The sequence below is a fragment of the Bactrocera dorsalis genome, chromosome 2, assembly GCF_023373825.1.
Source record: "Bactrocera dorsalis isolate Fly_Bdor chromosome 2, ASM2337382v1, whole genome shotgun sequence".
NCBI lineage: Eukaryota > Metazoa > Arthropoda > Insecta > Diptera > Tephritidae > Bactrocera > Bactrocera dorsalis.
Window position 1 is genome coordinate 31,329,267 of NC_064304.1, and position 27,592 is coordinate 31,356,858.

At 37.1% G+C, this 27,592-nt stretch overlaps 6 protein-coding genes across 14 annotated transcripts; 3 read left to right on the plus strand and 3 right to left on the minus strand.

The window, feature by feature from the left end:
* Positions 1-153: 153 nt before the first annotated feature.
* Positions 154-1,887, minus strand: LOC105231873 (signal peptidase complex catalytic subunit SEC11A). The gene is made up of 4 exons (XM_011213370.4): positions 1,671-1,887; positions 1,269-1,528; positions 1,012-1,189; positions 154-954 (listed from the first exon to the last, which is right to left on the minus strand). Exons 1-4 carry the CDS (start codon positions 1,737-1,739, stop codon positions 904-906), a joined length of 558 nt encoding a protein of 185 aa, XP_011211672.1. The 5' UTR covers positions 1,740-1,887; the 3' UTR covers positions 154-903.
* A 477-nt stretch (positions 1,888-2,364) lies between these two features.
* LOC105231871 (probable peptidyl-tRNA hydrolase 2) lies at positions 2,365-3,337 on the plus strand. The gene is made up of 2 exons (XM_011213362.4): positions 2,365-2,729; positions 2,792-3,337. Exons 1-2 carry the CDS (start codon positions 2,556-2,558, stop codon positions 3,161-3,163), a joined length of 546 nt encoding a protein of 181 aa, XP_011211664.2. The 5' UTR covers positions 2,365-2,555; the 3' UTR covers positions 3,164-3,337.
* LOC105231872 (transcription initiation factor TFIID subunit 1) lies at positions 3,257-13,470 on the minus strand. 6 transcript variants are annotated; one of them, XM_011213363.3, is made up of 21 exons: positions 13,094-13,470; positions 12,723-13,024; positions 12,528-12,665; positions 12,236-12,447; positions 11,545-12,179; positions 11,093-11,473; positions 10,921-11,026; positions 10,597-10,863; positions 10,182-10,526; positions 9,739-10,121; positions 9,346-9,457; positions 8,282-9,277; positions 7,799-8,224; positions 7,297-7,732; positions 7,088-7,230; positions 6,655-7,012; positions 6,490-6,504; positions 5,220-5,321; positions 4,357-4,557; positions 4,078-4,179; positions 3,257-3,876 (listed from the first exon to the last, which is right to left on the minus strand). In XM_011213363.3, exons 1-21 carry the CDS (start codon positions 13,291-13,293, stop codon positions 3,386-3,388), a joined length of 6,351 nt encoding a protein of 2,116 aa, XP_011211665.2. In that variant the 5' UTR covers positions 13,294-13,470; the 3' UTR covers positions 3,257-3,385. The 6 variants fall into 6 exon arrangements, with proteins under 6 accessions (XP_011211665.2, XP_011211666.2, XP_011211667.2 ...); XM_011213364.3 differs by lacking the exon at positions 6,490-6,504; XM_011213365.3 differs by lacking the exon at positions 4,078-4,179.
* A 334-nt stretch (positions 13,471-13,804) lies between these two features.
* On the plus strand, positions 13,805-14,764 carry LOC105231869 (kinetochore protein Spc25). Its single transcript, XM_011213361.4, has 3 exons — positions 13,805-14,020; positions 14,090-14,294; positions 14,365-14,764. Exons 1-3 carry the CDS (start codon positions 13,906-13,908, stop codon positions 14,627-14,629), a joined length of 585 nt encoding a protein of 194 aa, XP_011211663.1. The 5' UTR covers positions 13,805-13,905; the 3' UTR covers positions 14,630-14,764.
* Positions 14,765-16,595: 1,831 nt separating this feature from the next.
* On the plus strand, positions 16,596-22,206 carry LOC105233253 (uridine phosphorylase 1). 4 transcript variants are annotated; one of them, XM_049447900.1, is made up of 8 exons: positions 16,596-16,683; positions 18,867-18,904; positions 20,158-20,281; positions 20,360-20,497; positions 20,559-20,768; positions 21,506-21,659; positions 21,728-21,942; positions 22,010-22,206. In XM_049447900.1, the coding sequence occupies exons 2-8, from the start codon at positions 18,891-18,893 to the stop codon at positions 22,103-22,105; spliced, it is 951 nt and encodes a 316-aa protein (XP_049303857.1). In that variant the 5' UTR covers positions 16,596-16,683; positions 18,867-18,890; the 3' UTR covers positions 22,106-22,206. The 4 variants fall into 4 exon arrangements, with proteins under 4 accessions (XP_049303857.1, XP_049303858.1, XP_049303859.1 ...); XM_049447901.1 differs by having other exon boundaries at positions 16,602-16,714; XM_049447902.1 differs by lacking the exon at positions 16,596-16,683 and adding an exon at positions 16,842-16,941.
* LOC105231942 (sperm-associated antigen 1) lies at positions 22,105-25,329 on the minus strand. The gene is made up of 4 exons (XM_049447899.1): positions 24,455-25,329; positions 24,263-24,390; positions 22,789-22,916; positions 22,105-22,731 (listed from the first exon to the last, which is right to left on the minus strand). Exons 1-4 carry the CDS (start codon positions 25,159-25,161, stop codon positions 22,219-22,221), a joined length of 1,476 nt encoding a protein of 491 aa, XP_049303856.1. The 5' UTR covers positions 25,162-25,329; the 3' UTR covers positions 22,105-22,218.
* Positions 25,330-27,592: the final 2,263 nt, after the last annotated feature.

Here is a 27,592-nt window from a genome sequence, read left to right on the forward strand (position 1 = left end):
AACCTTCTCAAATCAATTAGTAATTAATTATAGAAAATGTATTTTTTTTTTTTAATTTTATTCAGTTTCAAATTTGAATTCAATCAGACAAATGTGCAAAAAATACAAGAAGAAATTGTCTTTTTACGTTTATAAATAAATCACCGTGGGAAATGAAGTCTATGCCAATTTTATTTATGTGCTAATTGAACTTACATATTTATATTGCGTATCAATTAAACAAAGGCAAAGCGCGAAACCAAAGTCTTTAACAAATGCATACAAACTAAATGCATTGACTTATTTTTTAAATGCACAGTATAAAACACCAACTAAATTGAATCAAAAATTACATGAACACAACTTCTTTTGGCGAATATGCTACAATTTTTCCCAATAAGCGTGCCTGCTTTATAAGCAAAAAGAGTTGGCGTTATTAAATTCTTCGTAAATTTTATTTAATGTGCTTAGATAATAATTTAAAAATGCTTTTTATATCTTTGTATTATTACGTTTGTTACAGAAGGTTTGCACAAACCATGTATATGAGATGTACTGTTGGAATAATTCGTTGCGCGACAAATGAAATGGCATAGCCGAGGAAGTACTTAAACCAAATAATTTTACAATCCACGTATTATTTTTTATTTTGTTTTGCTTTTGTGAAAAGAATTTTCGCTAACCACTTCATTATTTTGCTAACAACCACACAAAGGTCTTTTGTTTATGTTTGCAGCTTTTTATTCACTTGTTTAATTTAACAATTCTCTTGCGATTGCCGATTTTGGTGTTGTTATTGATATTTTGATTGCGATGGCAATGACTGTTTGCGGTTTTCGAATTTAACTGTTGGCCCTCTGCTACGTACGTGGCCTGGTAGATACCCTTTTGCTTATATCTAACTGTGTGATTTGTGGCTGGATATTATTCGCGATGTAAAAGCACAAATATAGCTAAAATCGATAATATTGCCCACTAAAAAAATAATAATTTTAAATTGAAGCAAATGTGACATAAAAGAAATTACATTACCTTCACTTTTGGATACTCATTCATAAATATAGTTATTATACCGACATATGGTAGAAACCCTCTGGCGCGACCAACAATATCTTTTTTCGTCAACCACAGTTGTCCAGGAGCGTAAAGACCTCGATCGTCCACGTTATTATTATCACCTTTAGTTAGGAATTTTACTGAACCATCTTCCCTATAATTTATAAGTACAATTTTTCCATTTCATAATGAGCAATTAAATGAGCAATTATATTGTGTTAATTAGCACTCACTTTTCATGCAGTTTAACGACACGATGTACTATAGGTATATCTCTCCCTTCCACTTTGAACACAACAATTTCTCCTACACGCACTGGTTCCTCCTTGTAGTTTGTTAAGAAAAGCAAATCGCCTCTATGGAAAGCCGGCTCCATACTACCACTGAGTACCACCACAATTGGCGACTCGCTGCCAGTTACCACCATTAGACCCTTCCAGATCATCAAAGCCGATGAAACAATCATCGCAAAGCTCAATATTTGGTATAAGGACTAAAAACATAAGCGGGGGAATAATATTAAAGAGAAATTAACATTAAATGCATTTTTTGTATACAATTGTTAAGTGCATACGTGTAATACACAACGCAACCCCCCGCACCTTACTTCTTTCACGTTAAAAACATAAATTTACCTGCCGTTTGTTCATTCTGTTAAAGTCGCGGAGCATTTCATCAAACTGCAACAGCTCGCCCAAGCCCATTTTATCACCTTTGTAGAACTACGTGTTTTTAACTTAAAATAATATAAATAAACTTTAATTTTCTATCCACAAAATATTTCTTTCTGCAAATTTGTGAAGTTTTTGTGGCCGCTACCACGAAGTCGTCTTCTGTCAAACAACGCCGCGCGGACGCCTTTTGAACACGTCAGTTGCATTCTGCAGGGTTGCAAATAGGATTTGCTACTATTTGTACTAAAGTTTGGATTAAATAAATACTAAAAGTAAATATATCTTAATTTTACAAAATAAATTCACGTATGGACAGGGAATGTTTTCTTCTGTCAAAAATCTCCAAACAACGAATAATGTTAAAATTAAATTTCAATAAAGGTGAAAAAGATTATACCGCAGTTATGATCAGATATCAGACTCATTGAAATTCTGATTGGAAAAAATTCATTTTATATCAATGACCAGTTAAATCACAAAGAAAATATTTTCAAAATTGTTTTAATTTACATTATTACGCACTTTTTGTATTAATTGGAGCGGTCAATTCTTTAAAATTTTGTTATACTAACTGCGTTAAGTCCACGTAATAAATAAGTTACGGAACGTAAGCCGGCTGTCGGGGTGATTGTCATTGTGAATTAGCCAATTTTATGTCAGATTCATGTGCATTTGTTCAAAATTTCGGAATCTTTGTTTAAAGCTGTGCGAATATTTATTTCAAATCAGCATTTATCCAACTTTTTCGTTTTTGAACTAAAATTTTAACATTATCTCCATTTTTGAGGCTATAATTAAAAGTCTTTCTTAAACTCGCCATACAACTCAAACCTCAATATACAACAAATGGGAGACAATAGATTGTTGGATACCACGCAGGTTATCAATGGTATTGCAGTACTGCTCTCGTTTTTCGTAGGTTATAAATATGCCTTAAAAAAGCATGATGTCAACCAGGATACTGCCAGCGCAAGAAGTACTAATCAGGGAACAGGAGATGCTACCACTTCCTCTGAGGGTGTGAGTTTATAGTCAGCATTAAACGGTGCTTTATTAACCAAACTTTAATTTTTGTATTACAGTTTTTTGCTAGCTTTAGCAACAATTACAAAATGGTCTTGGTAGTGCGCAATGACCTGAAAATGGGTAAGGGCAAAATAGGTGCACAATGTGGTCACGGAGCTGTAGGCGCTTATCAGAAAGCTATCCAACGCAATCCACGCCTAGTACGTGCTTGGGAGAATACCGGTTGTGCTAAAATTGCATTACGCGTTGAAAGTGAAGCGGAAATGATGGTCATTAAACGCGCAGCAGATGCACACAACCTTACAACATGTCTGATACGTGATGCTGGTCGTACACAAATCGAACCTAATTCGAAGACTGTACTAGCCATTGGTCCTGCAACCGTAGAAGATATCGACAAAGTTACTGGTCACTTGAAGTTGTTGTAAATTGTTTCATACTTGATGAAATCAAGATACTCTTTGAGATAGCAATACGCTTATCATATTAGTGTAAGCTCAACAGAAAAAAATACGCATGCGTAATATTAAAATTTTATATTTAGATTACAATAAGATGTTACTTTGTATATTAACTTGAATAAAAATACATAATTTATTTAATTCTTATAAATACGGTTAATTAAAACGTGCAAGCATGAACTTTTTTATTTAGAAGTGCAACCAGTCATCGTCATCGTCTTGATGATGTTCGGGTTTAGCCGTTTCCATATTCATTTGACCTTCGTTAGCCTGTGGCTCACTCATGCTATTTTGTAGATTGGCATCAATGCCGTCATTAGTCATTTCACCACTATCATTGAACACTTCACGCTTCATGGAGACATCAGCTGCATTGTCATCGCCACCACCATCTTCCTCATCACTCTCTGAAATAGCCAAGTCTTCATCTATACCAACGTTATCATTACTTGGCATTATTAGTGGCATCTGCGGCATAGACGACATTTCAGCTGGCATTGCCCCATCAGACATATTGGCGTCCATTTGGAAGTGTGCTTGCGCTTCATCATCCTCCTTACTATATTGCATATGATTTTGCGTTGATTGCATGTCATCACTAGCATTATTATGGGCAGGACGATTGCCGAAATTTAAGAAATCTGATGGATCATAGTTGGGATCCAAATCCATTGAGTCATCTAAAGGGTAATATAATAGTATCAGGTTATAAAGAAGTACTTAAAAAAAAATAAAAAATAAAAAAAGCATGCTAATAAGATTGTTTTGGTGAGCGGTGCATTAAAGTTAAAAATAAAACATAACGGGATAAGTTTCAAGCAAAAAATAAAAATGCTGGACAGAGCTCGGTGAACGGTGGTAAATGGAAATGTGCAGAGAACCTTGCTGCTGTTGAGTGTAGAAGCCCACGCCACTCAATTGTACCATCGCCTCTGCGGCCTGTTGGCTGTCATCCTCGCACTGTTGCTCTGCACCTTCTTCCTCTGACACAGCAGCGTGTTATTTGTTTAAAAACAAAGAATGTAATTACTTTAAAGGCACTTGAAATGCATACAAATTTAAACTGAAACTGTTTATAGCTATGCTTAAGTTACACTATTTTGTTGTTAAAAATTTCACACATTGACTTTTAAAATTATGTTAGAAATGACTTCACTCACCGTTAGCGAGCTGCGGTGGCTCTATCTTCATTTCGGTTTTTATATGCGACACATCAATCTGATCCATGCCCATAGCGCCAACAGCGTCCATGCCACTGTCGTTCGGTTGTATGCGTTCGCCTTGGTCGAGTATGCTGGCGGCGTTGTTCTCATCCTCTGATACTTCCTGAAACTCCTCATCATCCGTTGAACATTGCAAATCTGGTTGTTGTGAATTAATAAATTTTAAAAATTCATGAGCAATTAAAATGTGTACACAAATAGAGTTGCGTGTGGTTGTTGTACAGCGTATTCATAAATAAATTGCAACAATTTTAGTAGTAGGTACAATAAATAACAATAACTTTTAGCGTGTTTAAATTTAGCAAATTTCACATTGGAAATAACCACAAAATCAAAACTTAAAATAATAGCAGTAGTACTAGTAGTAGAGTATGTACAAATTGTTGTTGGTGTGAGTAAAGGCATAAAGGAAAATCTCGATTCGTGTAGCTTCTTGTCTGCCACAAAAACTACAAAAACCACAAAACTAAAAGTACAACAAAGATACAAATAAATATTGGGAAAATTTAAATTCAAATTCAAATTAACCAAACATAAACAAAAAAGTTGCCGAAACATGGGTGTAAAGCCAAACGGGTAACAATTAGAGCAAATCATATAGTGTTTTAGTGAAACAAAAATTATAAAATATTTTGTTTTGTTGTGTGTTTTGATAAATAGGAGTAATTTTTTGTTGTTGTTGTTAGATTTGCATTCCTAAAAACTCCTTGCATCATTTGGATGCAGTGTGTAATTGTTGGTTAGCTATTTTTGTTGGTATTTTGTTGTTGTTTACAATAGTAGTACAATATTAGTCTTACCTTCTTCCAAAAAGGAATTTTGTGGGTTACTTATATTTGAGGCTAGGCTGTCCTTGCGGGGTCGGCCACGCCCACGTTTAACAGCGCTCGCATTTATTTTGACTAGAAAATAGAATTTGTGTACGCTTTAACCCAGAGTTTTGGCTCATGGAAGTATTTGTTTTTGTTTTTTTAATTAATTAAACAATTGTTTGCATCAACAGCTACTCTAATTGTGTGTTTATAGTGGTAAACATTTTCAAATGTCAACAAACAAAAGGGATACGTAAACGAAACGAAAGATAAAAACAAGAAAAATAAAAAGTGCAAATCTGAGAATAACAAAAATAGGTGAAAAATCTAAGCAAAATTTTAGTTGAAACAAGAGAAAAATTGCTGTCACAATACTAGACACGAATAAAGGGTGTTGTAGACTAGAAGAAACATTATTTGCTCGAGGAACTGAAATTAGTTTCATGTCGGACGAAACACAAAGGACCTTTTATTGTCACAAAAATTGTGGCAACAGCTAAGGGTTAAGCGAACTCTATTTTTTTAAGTGTATATCTACATATAGGGAAATTAATTGTAAGTGTAAGAGTCTTCTTGTGAAGGCAGTCTTATTGGTTAAAATTAACCAACAACTTGAAGAAAAGGCAACATATTGTTGCTGCAATGGTTGTTCCGACAAAGTCTGGTGGTAGGATTTGTATACGATGTCATCGAACAACTACATACGTATGTATTTAAGTTAGATTGGCATGCGTTGTTACTTAAGTGTGTTTACAGAACCATTGCTTCGTTCTTGATGCTGGTGGAAGGCGGTACTACTTCAAGATAATTTTTTAGGGAATTTCTTGGAATACAATCCGACTTAAGTATATTGATTTGAAGAGTAATTCGATTCTTGGAGCTTTCAGTATTTCGGCGTAAACGATTTTAATATTTAAATCCGATACATTGAGGTTTGGGTCTGGTCTAAATCGTGCCAATCCTTCAATGTTCAGTGAATAAAAAAGTTTGTTGTTGTTGTATGGTCATTGACGTCGGAATACATCCTTTGATACTACTTCTCGAAAAAATGGCAGTGTAATTAATGCTTCCGACGGGTTGCAAGTCGCAGACTCATTTTTCCCGGTTTTGGGTTTTTGTGGACTTTTCGGAACAACCGTTACAACAATACACAAACTACCCTCAAATTCCATTATTAGTAGCGAGCAGAAATATTATATAAGTGATAAAGTAGACAAAAGGGAGCAAAAAATATATAAATTTAATAATTTACCCATACCGTTAAGGCTGTAGCCTGTACAACATTAGACCCCAAAGATAGAAGTTATTTTTTTTTTTGAAAATATAAAAAATAGCATAAAAACTAAATTAATAAAATGAACCCATTTAACCGATTGAGTAAATAAAAGAAGAAATAAAAAAAAACATTTACGCAAGCACTTACCCTCCTCCACTGTGTCGCGCTGCTTACGCGGACGCCCACGGCCACGTTTCACGTCAGACGGTGGTGGTGCCATATCGCTGCCACCGCCAGGTGTTGTGGCCGGTATGGTAATGCCACCAACAAAACTGCGGCTAAACGATGAGCCAGAAGAGTTTAATGCTGCCGATGATGTTGAAGGACGCTCGTTACCTTCGACATCGATGAAATCATTTTCCGGTGTACTCGAGCGACTCGTACGGTGTGGGAAATCATAGTCTTGATCATCGCCGCCCCATGTATCGTCCAGTTCGGCGTCGGCACGTGCACGCTCTTGCACTTTGCTGATGTTTTGCTCGAGTTGACCACAATGGTCGGAGAACTACACGGAGGAAATTGTTAGTTTTACAAAAAAATAAAATTACAATAAATAAATTTTGAAATTGTCGTTATTTACTTCCTCCAGTTGTGTGCGCGCGAAATGCAGCAAATCTTTGGCATTCTTGGTGAAGCGCGATTCGCTGCCATTATACTGCTCACAGTTGGCCGCAATTAGCTCAATGTCCGCCAAGAACTCGGCGCGCGAGTGATAGCGATGCGCTGTAAGCAAATAAATGTCCAATATACAAAAAATCTAATTTTTACATTTAATAGATTTTCACCTACCCTCCACATTTTTGCCAATAGTTTCCAGATCCATGGGACGCTTGATGATCGTATAGTAATCGCGCACTTGCTTCTTATTGACAGGCTTCAAGAAGGGCCAGCTTTCTTGCATCAATTTGATCTTGCCATGTAATTGTTCGAAAATGAATGACAGCGCTACCTGATCGTTATCATCCAGCAGTGGATTAATAGCCTTCTCCAAGCGCATTAGCTTATCTTCCTTCTCGGCCAATAATTCGAAACAACTCTGCAGCATGCGTTGTGCAGCAACGGTGAACGAGCTGCGTGCTCCATTGTATAGAGTTGAATTTTCAACAATTTGATTAAGATCGGCTAAGAACTCTTCGCGATTATGATAGCGACGTTGACGTATGTAGTCGCGCATGGTTTGTAGATCCATCGGTTTAGTGACAATGCGATAATAGTCGGGCACAAGCTACATTAAAAAGAAATCAAAATTTTGTAAGCACATATATACTTATACTTAGTTAAATATACTCACCTTAGCGTTAACTGGAAAGAGAAACGGTGTCACATCCGGCATTGAACGCAACTCATTGAGTATTTCCTCGAGTATGGAAGACAAAACAACCACTGGATCCGTACGTCGGCGATTTGCTGTCTTATTGTGACGTTGCAGATAATCGCAATGCAAGTCACCGGCCATGCGTCGCTTCTTCTTGCCCACCGCTTCTTTGGGCACCTTCAACAACAAAGTGCGACGCCGCACATCTTCGTGGCGCTTCAGTACCTTACTGCTCAATGTCACCTTGGTGCCATCTACATTCACCAGATCATCGTCTTCGCAGTTGAGCTCCTTCTCCACTTCCTCCTCCTGCTCTTCATTAACACTCACATTAGATGAGTTCAAAGGACCTTGTAGGCCAGTGTAGAGCGGGCAGGCTTTATTTGTGCGCATGTGACCAACCTAATTTAGAATAGAGGTTATGTCTGCTCAATTTTAGTAAATTGTATTATAGCTTACCTGTCCACAGGCACCACACTTGAGCTTCAAGTCCGGCTTCAACTTGAACTTCTTGCGCGAGGGACTGACTTCTTTGTGTGGTGTGTCGCGCTCTTTATGCGATGAGCCACCAGATGACTTGGGATCACCCAGCGAGGTAGGCATGCCACCTGGCTGCAACTTCTGATTCTGCGCCAGCAACGCAAGTCGCTCGCGTTCTTGATTACGTTTAATACGTCGCAGTTGCTCCTGTATGCGTCGTTTCTCACGTTTCATTTCCTCCTTTTGCTGCTCGTCCAATGTGGCGAATTGTTTGATGAATTGCTCATCTTTCGTGGTGCGTATCTTCATGTAGGCATCGATGACTGGCTGGCGGCGTACAATCTCCACACGCGTGTATTCCTTGCCCTCGCTATCCTTGAAGGTGCGTGTTATTTTAAGTATACGTCCCTGATTTGGATTCGACACCGGCTGCTGTGAATTGTCATCTTTGCCGTCTTTCGATTTGCCACCCTTTCCACTCTCTTGATCTTCCATAATCTTTTTCAACAACTCTTCACGCTCTTGCTCTTCGCGTTCGAGTGAGAGTTGTGTGGATGTCTTCTTATTTGACAGCATATTTTCCAAATTTTTTCCCAGCTCTTCAAGATCAGACTCTTCGGAGGCTGAAGACTCATCTTCATCCGTGGAAAGTACCTCTGAACTAGCCAGCACACGGTTTTGTAGATCGAAAATGCGCTGACACTCCTCTTTGTAACGCTCCTGATGCTCGGCAATGGAAAACCGATTACCACGCGAAAATTTGTCCATACCCTGTTCGCCGGCTTTGGCCTTCTCGGTTGAAAGTGTGCGCACCACATCGATTACCTCCCAACGTGACAATTTTCGTATCTCCTCTTCAGGCACTTTGAATTTACGCAGCAACTCCTTGGCACGCTGCAGCGGCAGACGACGCAAATCGGCGTCAGTGCCGGTGACTGTACGCTTCGGCTGTGACTCCTGCTCTTCTTTGGTTTGCTGGTGGTAAAAATGTAAGGCGATTAAAAAAATATATATTTCGAGGGTTGAGAGTTCAAGTTACGCACCGTGGGCTTATTAGGCACGCGCACATAAGAAAAACCTTCACCACAACCGGTGGGATCGGCCGGTCCAGTCAGCTGCAGCAGACACTTGCCACGCATCGCTTGTATGTAAGCGCTGTAAGCAATAAAAAAAGTTATGTTAATGTTGTTGTTGTTGTAACCGAAATCAACCCTGACGTAATCAATTCCAACAGCCGGTTCTACGCTACCGGAATTGACACAGGACAAAAAATTGTAATTTCGGCGATCTAACACTATTTAGATCGATAAGTAGAAGTAAGATCCCTGCAGTAATTTGGAGTTGACAACCCATGGCAAAATAAGATTCCGGTTCCGTTCCAGTTACGTAGTCCCTACTGTCATGGAAGGGATTTTATATTTATTATGCCTGCTTACCGCGTGGTATTCCACGGTGCCACTTTCACTTCATCGTCCAACTTCAATTGCGCCTCCTCATCGTCATCCTCTTGTGGCGCAAATAAGAACTTCTCACCATAACCGGCATCTTTCAAACGCTGCTCGGCCGCTATCATACTAAAGAATGCGCAGCATTGCTCCGGCGAGACCATTGCACGTATTTCCTCCTCAGACGGCAAACGGAATTCCGGCTTGATAACCCACCAGTTAGAGTCCATGCCAGTACGTTTGAAATCGGCACACTGTTTCAAACGCTTACGTATGCTGCTCTCCGAGTGCGCCGGAAAGGCACGCTTTATATCGTCCATACGTATGCGACGCGGATTGTCGCGGCTCTTCCAGAAAAGGCGGTAAATGAACACCTAAAAGCAAGTTAAAAGTAAAACACAAATTTTTTCTATAAAATAGTAGCGTATTCGTACCTGCAAGAAGTCTCTTGTGAAATTATTGGCGCGTTTTGAATTCGGACCTGGCACTTCGTAAATCGGGCACTCTTGACCCACTGTAAATAGCGCATTTATAGCGCGTATCCAATAGTTGCTGCGATTACGGATAACAAGAAAGTCCGTCGGATTGATATTGTGGGGATAGATCGGCGCACGATACATATTATTCTCCAGCGCTTGTATGCACTGGCCGGGATGTATTATGCCCAAGAAGGGACTAGTATGCGCAAAGGCCACTTCGCCATATTTAAAGTCTTGCGGACCGTTATCCTTTGCCGCCTTGCGTTTGTAGTAGTTTTTGATCTTGGAACACATGCCGACCTTGTCAAAAAGAATTAAAAAAAAAGCATTAGTGACTAATAATGATAAAAAATTCGATAGTAAAACGCACTTGATTCATCAAAGGTGGATGTTCCTCACAAAATTCACACAATATTATGTCGCCATCTTTGCCGCTTAAATCTTCAGGATTACGCATGAAGAACACATCACCACCACCGGACGCAATGCGCTCCACCTCGCGTTGTTTGGCCTTTTTGGCGATATACTTAAGCAGTGGCAACACAGAATGTGGACCGGGTGATGCTAACGGACCATGCGAGAAACGTTTCAGTGGTGGGCGATGGAAAGAACGCAGTTTCATAGGACCCATGTATGTCTAAAAGACAAATGAAAATGCTTGCAAACAAATTTTAATGCTTAAAATAATACATACCGGTATAAAAGGCGAGCGTAGCTCAACTACTGGCGTGGAATGCTGTATTAAATTGCCGCCGCCCACTTTAAGTCGCAATGTTGGCTCAGTCTTAGGCTGATAGTAGCTGTTGGGAGTTCACATGGAAATTACATTGTATATCTTAAAAATAGATGGGTTTGACACAACTTACGAATCGTTTGAAATATTGAAGGGGTCACGATCTGGACTCTTGGGCGGTGGCGGTGGCGTGTCCTCGGCCAACACATTGATAACACCTGCTTTGCCTAACAAAATCTTTGATTTCTTAACATGTGGATGAGGTATTTTGATTTTCGGTGGTGGTCCTGTATTTTTGCTAATTTTCGATGGATCAATGTCATCCGGTATGCCGAGTATAATATTCTCATCATTCGGATCAAGCGTGAGCACTTTCGGTTTTGGTAATTTGGTCATCTGTTCGGCATCCCAGATGATCTCATCCTCCCATTTGCCGTAAATCAATTCTTCATTCTCCACCGGAAAGATGCTGTACCAAGTGTCGTCCACTGCTTCGGGTACTTTACTTTGTAGGCTGAAATATTTTTTGTTAAAAATTTTTAATTAAAAAAAATTTCCGAAAATGTCACTTCTCTTCATACTCACATTTGATTAGCCTTCTTGCTGGAAGACGAGCCACCTTGCGCTTTGCCACTTCCGGTGTTTCCCGATACGGGCATTGTTTTGCCCGGCTGGCTGAACGCGCCCGCTGTGCGAGAACCACTTGATGGCAACCAGCCAGCTGCGATTGTCTTTGAATTCAATTTCTGCAATACTTTCGCTTTGATATCGTTACCATCCCACACAACCTCATCTTCCCAATGCAGTTGCGAAACCATTAAAAATGCATCGTCGGCAATGGGTTCACCTTTGATTTCTACATCTTCTTCAACTGGCATTAAAGCTTGTGTGTCTGTTGCAACACCTTTTTGTGGCGTACCGGAGGTTTTTGTTTTAAAGCCGTAATTGAAACCTTCCCCAGAATCCGGCACTTCTAGCATATCATACCAAATTTGCGCCGGTCCGTAACGCCAGTCAGCAATTTTGGGTTTACTATCACTGTTATCACCGCTCTCGGGGCCTTCGGGTTTGACATCTTCATTATTTGTAATGCTCAATAATTTATCTTCGTCATCGGAAACGCATTGATATGGCATTGGGTCGGGACCGTAGTGCAATCCGAATCCCTTTTTCTTCGGCTCTTCTGAATCGCTCGTGGAATCGGAACCAGTATTCGGATTCTAAAGGATCAAGATAAATAAATAAAGGTTTTGATTTTTTAGCGCAAAGTACCCACCTTCACATCACGTGAGTGCTTGCGCCGTCGCCTTCTTTTCTTCACACTACGCCAAATCTGTGGCAAACTTGAAGGTTTCCCCGGCCCAAAAAGTCGTGAAAAACGCAAAACCTTATCGGGACGAAAGTCTGGAAATAATTCTCTCACATCCACATTGGCGTATTTGGATGGCAGCATATCTGCTAAGGGTGTGTCCAACTTGCGTTCTGTTGCTACATTTTGAAAAAAAGAAATAAAATAAAATTATTAAATAAATAAATAAAAATAATTTATTTTTTACGTTCAAACATACGTTTATCTAATTTTGTGTCGCCATTTACATTGTCCGGTCCATTTGTTTTAGGTACACTCTCAACATTATTGCTGCTTGACATATTGCGTATAGGTGCAAGCGGTGGAGGCATTAGTTCCTTATCGTCTTTGGTTATACCTAATATGATATTCAAATTATTTTTAAGTTCTTTTTGCAAGTTTTAATTTAATTTACTTGAAGCCTCCACTTTTGAGGCCGGTATTGCGTCCTCAAGATCTTCAAGTATGCTTTGTTCATTGGAAGGAGGAGTGCGCGGGCAATCTTCTGATAGTTCTGTTATATCTGAGTAATCTATTGCACTGTCATCTTTGACAATTTCACCATCATCTTCATTATCAGCTTCATTGCCATCGTTATTCGTAAATCCCGCTTTTAAGGCATCAAAATCACTCATTGGATGTTTAGGAGCATCTACGTCATCCATTTCATCTTTTTCGGTATCTATTACTTCGTTTAACATTGAGTTTAGGCCCAATCTGTAAATATTCATTACCATAAGAAAAAAAACAATAACAATTGCAACGACTGCTATTGTGTATACGTACTTAGCCAAAGAAGATATGTGCTCACGGAATTCTGGATCGAATGCGTTGCCGGCATCATCGTCCATTAATTTTCCTTCCGAGTCTATATTACCAAATAATATGCCCGTCAAGTCCATTCCAAAACCACCACCGGCGTTGCTATCAGCGGAGCCCCCACCGCCACGACCGGTTGAACCATCATCATCGCTATCCGAACTCATATTGCAAAAGTTTCACGATTTCTCGTATATTTATGCAGCGATAGGCATATAAGAATGGAAATAAACTTATTTACTAATTATTTTATAACATGAAACTATAAAATTAAAAGAACTATTATTTTTCACAGAAAATCGAAATCAACTTTCCTGACAAAAGATGTAAAAATCAGATGTAAGAATTCTGCGATGTTGCCGTATTACAGGTGATACTAGAATTTATAATCAGAATTAGTACTAAACTTTTAGTTTATTAAGCGAAAGAGTTTCAGTTATTTACCATAAAAAGTTATATACCAAATTAATTAATATTAATTAAATGTAAAAAAGCAATAATGATCATAACAAATGAATTTAGCACCGATGTAGCAACATTTAGTAGTTTACCATTTTACTGAAACATAAACTAGCTTCCTACACATTGGCAACGCAAAAGTTGGAATTTAAAAAAGAATGGCAATACCGTTCACGTTTTGTTTATACACTGTCAGTGTTCTATTTGTTTTGCTAAGTAAAATCGCGTCTCTTTGACATATTTGAATGTATTTTTCATAACGACGAGCTTTAATGAGATAAATTGTTTATAAACTTTGGTGTCTGTTGAAAAACTACAAAATGTTAAAATATGATTATGGAAAACGCATCAAAGCGATGATAAATCGTGAAATTGGATTGGAAAAACGTGAAGTATCTATAAGCAAATTGAGCCATAAATATCACGAAAATTTGAGTAAGTATAAGATTCCTGCTGTGTAACATGCGTTTATGCGTTTGTACTAATTAACTGAAATAATTTTAGCGGACTTAGAAGACCGTTTTCATGATCAAAATGCACGATATGATAAAATAAAAAATAAAATAAAAGAAGAAACTGAAAAATGCAATGAGATTCAAAAAACGATAGACGACTGGAAGAAGCGAATATCAGAAATGCAAAATGAAGCTCAACGCTGCGTAGCTGAGGCAGTACACAACCGCCAACAATTAATTCAGCAATTAGATGAGTAAGATAATTTACGCTCATTTTAAATATCGGTTGCTAAAAATTTAATAATTACTCTCTTTTTTACCTAGAATACATACATTAAAGCTAGCAACCAATACATACATTAATTTGAACGCACTTCCTGAACGCATACAAGGTGTTTTTGTACAAGAGACAGAAGTTCACAGGAGTTGGCACCCTTTTTGCTTTGAACCTTTAAGTCACACGCCAGAGGAAGTGCGACAGATTATTTGGGGCAATTCAGAAAAGGCTGTGGCCTATAGTGAAGCATGGGAGCGTCTGGTATTCCGTTCGGTACGCGAAATGCTGTTGCAATCAACTAAGGGCAGTTAATTTATGTTTTAGTAGTCTTTGTTTTATATGGTGTTTCTAACATAAGTTAGTGTAAGTTGTGCATATATAATATACAAATATTTTATTATATTAAGTAGTTTAATAAATTCAACACGTATTTTAAATTTATTTATTTCTTTACTTGGTATATTGAAATATAACAGATAAGATTGATTAATAGTTGCAGTTTGCGTTAAATAGGTCTGTAAATATGTAATTCTATTTCAACGAATTATTGAAGCACAAGCGGTTTTCGTTAAACATCTACAACGGTTTGCATTTTGTTTTTGCATTAAAAGGGAAATTCCCTCTTGTTTGTGCTTAGTCAAAGTATCACAGAATAGCATGTAAAATGACAGTAGTAGCATGTTTTTGTTAACTGAGTATAATTATTATATTATAAATTATTGCTGCATTATATATTGCACGTCCAGAGGTGTGCATGTCACTAGAAATGATAAGGGATTCGACTATAAACCGATTTCATTAAATTTCCCCATAAATCTGTTCATTTTTTGAAATGATACAAAGGTTAGCCTGCTCTATCAACATTTTAGTTAAATTTATCTTTGTGATATTATATACATATATACATACATATATATTTAATAGTTATCAAATATTTTGTAGTTTCGAACATAGCCATTATATAGTAGGTATGCATCGTTATTACCACATACCACCTAGCCTCACTTTTTACATTTAAAATGGCAAGATTTTAGACTTTTTGTTTTAAATGCTTAAATTGCGTTTGAATCCTAAACAAAAAAGAAAAAGTTATTCAAAGTGATCGCTAATATCCCAAAGCAGTTTGAGTTTAAAAACGAAGTATTGATGAGATAATAGTGCTGCTCGGTATGGTATATTGTAATGTCTTGTAGACAGGTGAGATTAAAAAAAGAATAACAATAATAATAGCGTTTTATATTGAAATTAAAATTAAAATAAATATTGAATAAATAAATCGACTCTAGAAATATGAATGTGTTCACAATCGTTTCATATCATGCCAAGTTTATGATGATTGGATATGCAGATCACATATCGCTGTGCATAAAGTGCATTGGAACACATAATTATATTTACATATAATTTATCAAACAGCGATTTATACCCAATCCATGTATGATGAACTAATTTGAATGAAATGAGGTAGATAATATTCAATGGGCATCGCCTTGTTGGTTTTTTTTTTTTTTGTAAATAAGGTAATCCATGTAGAATCACATTTAGTGTCCATATGACACCATTCTAAATTTTATGAAATTTCTTAACTCCGAAAGAGATGAATTAGGCAACAATGGAGATACCGTTCAAGTATCAATTATTGTTTGGCGGACAGCATAATTAAAAGAAACAGTACAATCACCGAAGAAATTGTTCAGATCGGACCACTATAGCAAATAGCTGTTATATAAACTTTTTATGGTATAAAAATGCATCGGTGAAGGGTATTTTAGCTTCTATGCAACCGAAGTTATCGTCTTTTCTTGCCTTATTTGAATTTATACCGAATATTTATACAAATCGTTGAATATATGACTTATCTAAATAAAATTGGGTAGAAATATTATATTTTTATGTTTTCTTAGCAGAATGTGTAAGTAAATGAAATCGGCCGACACCTTTTTCTATCGCCAATGTAGAAATTTACAACTACCGCTTGATTTTATACCGTATATAGTATATCGAAAAGTTACTAAAGTTTCGTTATCTGCAATCAAAAATTTATTTAACTTATTGAATAGCAAATTAATTGTTTGTATATCAAAAATATTAATTTTCAATATTTTAATGTTACAAATTCAAAACTTTTATCGTTATCGCACACATATTTACATTGCGGTTGCTCCAACAAATAAAAAGAAAACGCTGTATAAAGAGAGTTGAGTTTAATAAAATATCTGTATGTGCATATGTATGTATGTATGTACATAGGCATGCATGTTTCCAATAAGAGCATTTCAAACTTGAATTCGTTTGGTCAGTATTAAATTGAAATTCAAAGTGCTTGGACGTTATCTTGAGAATAACAATTATTTTGTTTTTGGAAAGTGTGTAATATATACACATATATATAACACGGTATAATGATAAGCTGAATTAAGTGTGCATAAGAAAGCTATCATTTCAATATATGTATTTACATACATACAATTCACAGTAATTTTATTTCATTAAATTTACGCTGTGTCGCGCTGAATCAAGTTCAACGGCAATTGGCGTTAATGAACTGTTGTCTCCGGCGTTGGCCAACATAAAGGGCACACTACGAAGGAAGCGCTAACTTCGGGCGGCACCGAATATTATATGTATATAACTGCAAATTTAAGGCACATAAGCTGTTTAAAAATTTTCAATATGTTTGCTCAAAGTGTTTGTGAAACATATACCGTACTTATAACGGGTTTTTCAATAAGAGCGCTACAAAAGACGCTGAACACAATTTTCGACGGTTTTCAAGCATAAGTCGGCCGATACTGTTGCAATTTCACGTTCGCTTTCGTACGAAGTTCATCAATCGTCGCTGGCTTGCTGTACACTCTTAGAAAAGATTGTACCTGCTCGATTAAGTTCTGCAGCTCGAACTATTTTCTCCAGCAGCAGGTTGAAGAAGTCGCACGATTGGGAGTCGCCTTGTCTGAAACCTCGCTTGGTATCGTGTTGTCCAACTTTGCCTCTTCATAATAATTTTGGATACTTTCGGCGAGTTCCAGGTTCTTCAAACTAATTATGAAAAACGTTTCTATCCACTTAAAGTTTTTTAAAACTTTTCTTCGATATGACTAATATATCTAGATTATTTTATGGTTAGAAAACAATTATACGGTGCGCAGCGTGTTGTGGGGGTATACAGAACTTGTATTAATCCCTATATAATAAAAAATTAATGATAAGTGATAAACGTTCAATATATTTTAACTATCTCGGGCACTTGTTAGCCAAAGTGCTACTGCAGATTTTTCAGCGCTATAAACGTTTACAAGATTGTGCGCGCTAATCTTTCACTTGCCAATTAAAGCGTCTCCAATTGACTGGCGATTGTATAGTGAAGTTGTTTTTTGATTAAACATCAAAGACCAGCTGAGTACTTCTTATATCGCTTAAAGTTTAAGGGGCCAAAATAGCGACGGCAACGTCGTAAGATAGTGTGTAGTGTGTATATAAATATTTCAGAGATAAAATTAAGGGGGTGTGATTTTTAAAGGTTCCCTATGCAAGTGTATTGCCATTTGGTGTTTTCACAGCCGCCCATATGCAAGGGGTTTAGTCAATTCCAAAGCAGAAAAAAGAAGTTTTTTTTTTTTAATTTTTTGGTTTTTGAGTACAAGCATACTATTTAATAAATAAATAAAAATAATGCGAATTTACAGAATTTAATTTACTTAAGTAATCTGTGATTAACTTTTAAAAATGAGGGATCCCCTTGATCTCATAGCCAATCTTCTGCAGTGCCTCAGAAAAAATGGGTCTATCGGTGATGAATATTTTTCGGCTTAAAATTAACTCAATACTAAAAATAAAAAAAAAAAAATATTTATAGATGAATACAGGTTTTTGATTTATGATCAAATTGACAATACAATCAAAAATAGTTGTTTTCTTCGAAAAAAATTGCACTTCAGAGTAGCTAAAAAAATGAAATTATGTAAAAAATCTTACTTCTGCGATCATTACTTGATAAATAAATTTAGAAGTTCAGTTGACATTTTCAAATCGATCGGTCCAGCCGCTTTGGTACTTCCAAAAAATGGCGATTTTACCGATTATTTTATATAATTGATCGTGTTAAATTTTTTTCGTGTATTTTTTCGGAAAGTTCATTCAAAAACAAAAGGTAAAAAAAAGGTCCCCAAAAGTCAATTTCTACAAAAGTTATGGCTATTTGAAAATAAAAAAGCCATTTTTTTGAAAAATTCATAACTTTTTTGAAGTTGGACAAAAAATTTTGAAAAAATTCTCAAAAATGTTTTTCAAAGGGTAGAAAAGGATGGATAAGTTTCAGCAAAATCTAAAGGGGTCGGGTTCAAAAGTGGTCGATTTGGTATGGAATACCCCATATGTAAGATAGATATAGAGGCAAAAAAATCGATTAACTAAGTTTAAACTTTTAGATCAATGTCACAAAAATATTCGATACATAGTAACTTTAATTCTTAACTGCCAAAATCTGGAAAAATTTTGAGAGTTAAAAACTAAAACAATAATTCGAATTTAATATTTATATAATTTTCAGACAAGCAATAAATAACGGAACGAAATGTCACAAAAGCGGTAAGTAAAGTAAGCGAACAAGATGTATGTACATGCATACATATCAAGCAGGTTAGCTATTAACGTTTCTAACAGATTTAAAGAAGATGGGCTCCAAATTAAAACTGGTTGTTACATTTTTTCTCCCTTCAAAATAAATCCGTTTTTATACTCTTGGAAGATGTTGCTACAGAGTATAGTAGTTTTGTTCTTCTAACGGTTGTTTGTATCACCTAAAACTAATCGAGATAGATATAGGTATAGGATTATGTATTTATAAATACACAAGATGACGAGACGAGTTGAATTCCGAGTGACTGCCTGTCCGTCCGTCCGTCCGTGCAGGCTGTAAAATGAGTAAAAATTAAAATATTGATGGGAACTACAACCATGTCTACTTCCCATATAACACAATTTTAAATTCCCTGTGATTATTTCACTTTCCAGTGAAATAAAACTTTGCATGGTTTTTGAGGTACGCCACCTTATGGCTAAAAGTATCCAAAACTGTTCAAGAATATATGGACCCCATTTATGTTGACTTTGTACCGAAAATATCGGTCAATGTGTGAGATATATAAATAAAAGAGCGTGTTTTACACAACAGTGTATTTCTGTGCCTAAAATGGAAAAAATTAAGCGAAAACTTCACCTATCCCCATGTAAAAAACATATAACATCCGTCTGGTGGTACCTTAATGAACCTCAGGGAACATTTTTTTAGTATTCGGCCTATTAATAGAAGATATTACCAAAAATAGATAAAATTGGGTCGATACTACCCTCAACTTCCATATACTATATATGTATAATGATTTTCGTTTTTCTAATAAGCCTTTTGCCGATTTTGTTGGTATTTTAGTCTCTCAAAATTTACCTCATGCAGACGACTAATAAATTCCGAATGAAACCCTTTAAAAACTACTTTACAGCACACATTCACTGCATTAGGTATACAAACTTTTTTCCAAGATTTTTGCTCTCATTATGTTTTAAGGAATTCTTGTCAGACTCTTTCCGGTTCAAACAGATTCAATTTCATTATTACCTTATGGCCGCTCCTTCGCTCACCCGCAGTTTAAGCTCTGTTTCCTTTTGGTAAATAAACTTGGGAAAGCAAGAAAAAGGTTTTTATGTCAGTTGTTTGATCGATTCGCCAGTAATATTTTAATATCACACTACTTCGAATCCATTTCAGTTGAAATCCCTGATAATACGGTTGCATCTTTTTCTCAATGTCACTAATATTTCAAAGTAATTTTCTATTTTTGCAGCTCTGTTTCATTGAAAAATCCTAACTTAGATGAAATGTCTTCCGACTTCCTATACCATTTAGCGGTAAATGTACCGGATACTAAGAACACAGCTGATATTAAAAAGCAATACGGGCATATTAAGGTTCGTAGACAGCTTTTGAGTGTGAGACCGATTTTTGAAATCCTTTTTGCTAACTTGCGAATATAATTAATTCAACAGGTGGTGTGTTTGGGCGGCAAGGACTCGCGTATGCTAGAATTGGCGAAATATATACACTTTAATGTGTACGATGGCAATTCGGGTAGTGATTATGAAAGGAATTTATTCGAGGAGGGCCACAGATATGCTGGCTTTATGGTAAATTTTATTTATTGAAGATTACATGAAATGTGTTTAAATATTATTTCGTTTCTTGAAGGTTGGCTGCGTGTTATGTGTAAGCCATGGTGTTGGCAGCTCCACGATGAGTGTGGTATTGCATGAATTAATTAAATTGGTTCGTTATGCCGAATGTGTGGACCCGCTTTTCATACGCATTGGCACTAGTGGCGGACTTGGGATTAAACCGGGTACAGTTGTGGTCGCTAATAAGGGCTACAATGGTTTACTGCGCAGTGAATATGAAATTGTAAGCATAACACAACAAAAATATTCAATTTAAAAATAGAAAGAACTAGCGAGAGACAGATTAAAAAAAAGCTCTTCCTGCCTTCACAATACAAAAGTTTCTATAGAAGCACTTGATTTTGGTCGGCTAGTTTGTATGGCAGCTACATATATGTACATATACTACAGATCCGATCTGAATAATTTGTGGATAGATAGTTCCGTTGCGTTGGACAATAATCCATGCCGAATTTCTTGAATAAATCTTGTGAAATAAAAAAAATTCAATATAAGGACTAATCGATCAACAGTTTGAAAGTGAAAAGTGATACAATATCGGTGGTTCCGATGAGCAGCTTTTTGGAGAGAAAAAGTCGTGTGAAAAAAAAATTTCCATTTCGATATCTCGGAAACTGGGGGACAGACAGATGGATAAATTGCCTTAGACCCAAAAAATTCATCATAATTGGTATAAAGAAGTTATAGAAACTAATGAACCGACTTATTGCATTTTGAACCACAGAGAATCTCCGGAAAATCTGTTCACTTCACCAAAATGTTCACCTTAAAATCCACCATAAAAATTGAGTTCCTCGTGCTCCATAACGGTAGACTTAAAGCGGTGTGTTGCGATTTCTTTGACTTTTAGTTTAGATTTCTATTTGAGCTGAGTTTTATTTCGCCACTTTCAGTGATGCTTGTTTTATCTAATTATTAAGGAAATGGGTCCGATTTTGACTATAGAACTCATAATTGCAGGCTATTTTAGGAGAACGCGTCGCACGATCTGCTCAATTCGACGAGAGATTACGTAAAGACTTGATTGCTTGCACGGAAGTAGCAGATGCCGAGGAGCAGAATGCCTGGGATATTATCGAAGGCAATACAATGGGCACAGACTGCTTCTACGAAGGTACACACTTTGAATATTGATCCAAAAAAACAAATATTTTGATTAAATTTGTATTTTACCAACTGTAGGGCAAGGTCGACTCGACGGCGCTTCTTGCACGAAGGCAAATGGCGAGCCGTACACCGTAGATGACAAGCTAAACTTCCTCAAATGCTGTCACGATGAATGTGGCATAAGAAACATCGAAATGGAGGCGCCAATGTTTGCGGCGCTGACCTTGCACTGTGGCATACGTGCGGCGGACGTGTGCGTAACGCTTTTGAATCGGCTAGAGGGCGATCAGGTGTGTGCTTCAATGAAATCCGTTGTATTTATATGAATAACTGTTTATAAATAATAACGAATTGCAGGTGAAGAGTACGAAGGCGCAGTTAAAGGATTTCGAAGAGCGTCCCTTTAAGCTTGTGTCGCGCTTCATAAGACGTTACATAATAAACTCCCCATGAACGTGGCAATAAAATATATATTTGTATTTAAAGCGAGTATTTATGTAAAAATAATTATTAACTCTAATAGATAGTTTCAAAGATTATTTTTTATAAATTGATTTATTGCTCTTTTAAATCTCTTGGATCAAAATTTTTCCACCCGCTTTTGGAGTATCACTTGGTAAACGTAGTTCGTTTGGATATGTTGTCGGAACAGTAGTTTCTGTTGTTTTCGTGGGTTGCTGCTTTGATTGTTTCATTGGCTTCATGGTACTTAAAGCAGCAGCTGCGGAGGCCAATTTGTTTTTGACTAGGCGATTTGGTTTAATCAAATCAGCTAAATCGTAGTCGACTGGTTTCGTTTTGGGTGGGTCTGTTGCAACGCTTGTGTTGGAGGATGCCGTCTCGACAGGTTTAGTGTTTTCAATAGTTTGTTTCTCAAACATTTTGTTTTTAGTGTCTTTCTTAGAAATTATCTTTTCTCTCTTCTTTTCAGTTTTTGCACTCTTCTCCTCTTCAATATGTAAACGTGTTGCATTGGCTGGTGGAAAGTCACCATATAGACTCTTAAGTTGTGCTGTGGCCTTTAAGGCGTTCACATTTTCCGGTTCCAACTCCAAAACTTGCATATATAAGGCATAGGACTGTATAGAAGGAGAGAGTAGGTTAGTTTCTTCAAATTATTTCGACCGTAATGTTACCTCTTGCCTGTCCCCGTTAGCATATGTAGCATCTGCTAGGCGTAAGCGGGCTTTCAGGTTGTTCGGCTCCAGTTGCAGGCATTGCTTGCAATCTTTGATAGCTTCGGTATACCATTTAAGTTTTATATCTAAAATTAAATTAATAAGTATTAAAAAAATTATAAAAGTGAGTTCAAATTTGAAAAATAATAGTCGGAGAGTTTGAACGAAAACCTTCTTGTAATCGAAAATGTTAGAGGTGATTGTTTAGTTCTTGTTTTTTTTTTTTTAATTTATCGAGACGCATTTCGCTCTATGGTCATCTGAACTACGAACAGTTGTACGGGTTACTTGTAATATTATTTAACTGTTCCTGAGGTGGTCGGATTTTTTGGATTAATTGTCGTTTAAGAACTCTCTTTACGGTTTACCTGTAAAACTTTTAACGGTTCGCAAGGTTGTCGGTTCTAGGAGCCCAGTTTAGTTTTCAACAGAGAAGTCTCCCCGATATCCTCGTAAAATTGTTTAAACATTCTGAGAGTAGCGGTTTTATGACCACGATTTATTTTCAACCAATAACAAACGGACTCCTCATAAACGTGTTTGAACCGTTCTCAAGATGGTCTATTCAGCGACCCCGGATTTCTTTGCAGCTAATAGCTCCTCTAAGAGGAGAATGTAGTCATATGTAGAAGTTCACGCAAGTGAGGAAAGTTCTTTGACTGCCATTTACTTGGGAGTGGCCTGAAATGATTCTTTCACATAGGATTTAAGCAGCTCACGACTACGACCAAGAATCCTATAAGTAGCCAAAGAGTATCCGTTTGAAAGCTAAAGTGAGAAGGGTTGTGCGCTTGGTTTAGGGCCCGCCACTTAAAAAACACATCCAATGAAAAAAGAAAAACAGCCTCGGACGAGAGACCCCTCTTTGATTGACGTCACTCATTATTCCCGTCCTGCTATATGGAGCAGAGGCATGGACGATGTCCACATCTGATGAGTCGACGTTACGAGTTTTCGGGAGAAAGGGTCTGCGGAAGATTTATGCTCCTTTGCGAATTGGTCACGGTGAATATCGCATACGTTGGAACGAGAATCTGTATGAGATATACGACGCCATTGACATATTTCAGCGAATTAAAAGACAGCGGCTATGCTAGGTCATCCAAGGTCGTCCAAATGGACGAAAATACTCCAGCTCTGAAAGTATTCGACGAAGTACCCGCCGGTGGAAGCAGAGGAAGAGGATGACCTTCACACCGTTGGAATGACCAGGTGAAGAAGGACCTATCTTCGCTTGGAATCTCCAATTGGCGGCAAGCACCGAAAAGGAAAAACGAGTGGTGCGCTGTTGTAAACTCGGCTATAACCGCGTAAGCGGTGTATACATACATCAATGAAGAAGAACATATAATTATTTTTTTCGGATTCGAATGGATAAGTATTTGAACTTTTTAAAATATTTCTCTCCTTTATATACGAGGCTTATACTTACTCGCAGCGGCGCGATTGTTATATGCTGGCGCCGCCTTCTCTGCACAAACACTTATCGCCCGTCCATATTCCTTAATCGCGTTTTCATATTCCTTAGCACGAAAATAATCGTTACCACGCAGACGATATCTGTGAAAGGCACAAGTAAAAAAGACTAAAAAATTATTTTGAGACTTTAATTTGTGCTACTGACTCTTCGGCGAGACGCTCGCGTTCCACATCGGTGAATTTGCTCAGAACATCTTGCTCTTTTACCGTTTTAGCTGCAGTAACTGAGTTGTTGTCATGTTCGGCTTGTAATTTCGATTTTTGTTTGTTTAGGCGATTTTTGCGTTCCACCTCTTCCTGCACACGCTCCTCAGCCAATTCCATGCGTAAGCACTCCTCATCTGCATCATATTTATCCCATTTTCCGTAATCGGTGGACTTGATGCGCTCAGTCGAAATTTTCGATGTCGTCGCGGCAACATTACCATTTTGTTTCGATTTGTGTTCGTTAGTTTCATCGCACTGTTTAATGGTACCGCTTTTACGTACTGGTGGCACGCCTAGATCTAATTTAGCCATCTTCTCGGCGGCGGCTGACAATTCGGTGTCCTTCACCTTTATATTATTCGTCCAATCAAATATCGGTTTCCAGTCTTGCTTGGAGAGCGCTTCACGTCCTTGTAATTTTTCCTCGTAACGAAAGAGTCGACTGTTCGGCTTGAGTTCGCGTAATTTATTTTCCGCACAGGTTGTAAGATCGGGAAAATAACCTTCCTCGCCGGAACGTAAAATTTGTACGATTTTCTCCATTTCACGTGCATTCTCACACTCGCCAATATAAGCGAAATCCAGATGATTTATTGGGATCTCATATTTATCGATGAGCTTCCGCTTTGTTTCCTTGTCATTCATGTTATTTATGTATGTGTTATTATGAAGTTATTTCAATGGAATTTGTATTTCTGGAAATTATATGTATTTGTTTTGTTGGAAAATGAAAAATGCTTTTTCTTTCATAATATTTATTTCGAAAACTACTTTGCTGTCGCATCGATTAAACAAGCAGGAACGAATCGGTAACTGGTGGCAACGGATCCTCGACTACGAATAATACCACTTTGAGCAAGGTATCAATTGCATATAACTATTAGGGATGTACTTTACTATTTTTTTATACTAACGGTTGTGAAATTCAAGCCGTCCATTTAGGAGCTAGTGTCGACTTGAAACAATAAATAAACTTCAGTTCTCTGTATGAACCGAGTTGCTTTACGAACTGAAGGCCATTTGATATTGATTTTTTTTTTACTTTCAGTAAGATCATCGGAGTTGCGACTCCACACCAAATTTTGGCCAAGCGCACTTATTCATATTTCCCATACATATTTTCGGCATTAAACTATAGCATGTCCAATAATATAAGATAAGTTAATTTTTCTAAGAAATCCTACTTATGGACTAATATTGTATGTACGGTATAAAGCCATGACAAGTTGGATTTTTCCATATCAATAGAAAACAAGTAAAAAGGGCAATGTTCGGGTATAACCCCATATTTCACACTTGCAACTACCAAAAAATAATACGGGATATTACCTTCAGTTACATAAGATTTGCCAAGTTTTCACTCGATTTTATTCATTCAAAGCACAAATATGCATTGTTATTAATATAGGGTGGGCCATATAGGTGAGCCATATATTTTAAATTTCGAAGATAGGGCGTAAAAGATTGATTGTAGCGTTTGCTGTATGGCACGTAGCGCCGTCCTGCTGGAACCAAGTGTTGTCCAAGTCTTCCTCTTTGATGGTTACGGTTCCTTCTTCATTTTCGAAAAATGGGCCGATGATTCCACCAGACCAAAATCCGCACCATACAGTGATTCGTGCTGGGTGCATTGGCTTCTCGACGATTACGTACGGGTTTTCTGTGCCCCAAATGAGACAATTCTGCTTGTTAACGTAACCTCGATGAAATGAGCCTCGTCCGAAAAGATGACTTTTCGGTAAATTTGACCATCCTCGCTTAAACGATCTTCTGCCCAATCTGCGAACTGTAGAATAGTGAATAGCGACCCATTTCGTAAATTTTAGACTTTTTGCTGAATATCTGTCACTTTCCGAATGGTATTTGACGTTTCCAATGTCGAAATATATATAATTCATATTTAAAACGTTAGATGGCCCACCCTTTGCAACACACGCTCTCAATTTTATTAAGATAATTCTTATATTGGCCGATGTACTATATGTCCAAGTATGCGCTATAAAGTCACCCGTAAGATCGAAAATCTTTATATTAGGTATATGGGAGCTAAGAGAAATATTGACCTGATTCAACACAGACTATTGCAGAAAAGGATTATCTCTGAATTTAAATTGCATAACACACACACTGACCGATATTTTCGACCAAAAGCCAACATATGTAAGTACTGGGGTTTTCATATTTTGTATCTAGGGCTTATCTTGTTATATTAATTGCTTCTTGATAGGTGGGTAGGTCTGAAGATATGAGATTTCACCCACGACCATCGTCTAATTTTAACCCCGGTTCCTACGAAGTGCTTTTGTATCATACTGGGTGTAAAATTTCAATTATCTGGCGCATTAATTTATTGTGATTCTCATTCGATTTTACTTATTTTCAGGCTGTCCCAAGAGTTGAGGAAATAATATGTCCTGTGAAAAGTTGGGTTATATGGCTTAAATACTTTTCAAACCACAGTTTTACTATCCATACTTCGATTTTTTTTCAAGGCTTGGTCAACTGTCATGACATCTGTATCAAATGTCAGATCCAAATAATCATTAGTGTTTAGCGTTGACGACGAACCACGTCCAGAATGGCTATCATACACATCAATAATATACAGTCAGAGATTTTACTGCCATCGTTGGAGTATTGTAAATTTCAGTGAAAACGAATTTGAATGATAATTTGGGTCTAAGAAAAATGAAAGCACGATTGGCTCCAAAATCACTTAATTTTTTCGAAAAACAGCGTCGCGTTAATGTCTGTGGAACAATATTTACCGAAGACAGTCAAGTAACGTTTTATTACTGACGAAGATTCTTGGATCTAAGACCCAGAAACAGACGATCAATCGACAGAATATCGTAGCAGAGATGAGCCGAAGTCGAAAAGATGCCGTCAAAGCATGTCAAAATGTCAATGTGCACACCCAATTTGAATGATAATTTGGGTCTAAGAAAAATGAAAGCACGATTGGTTCCAAAATCACTCAATTTTTTCGAAAAACAGCGTTGCGTTAACGTCTGTGGAACAATGTTTACCGAAGACTGTCAAGTAACGTTTTATTACTGACGAAGATTCTTGGATC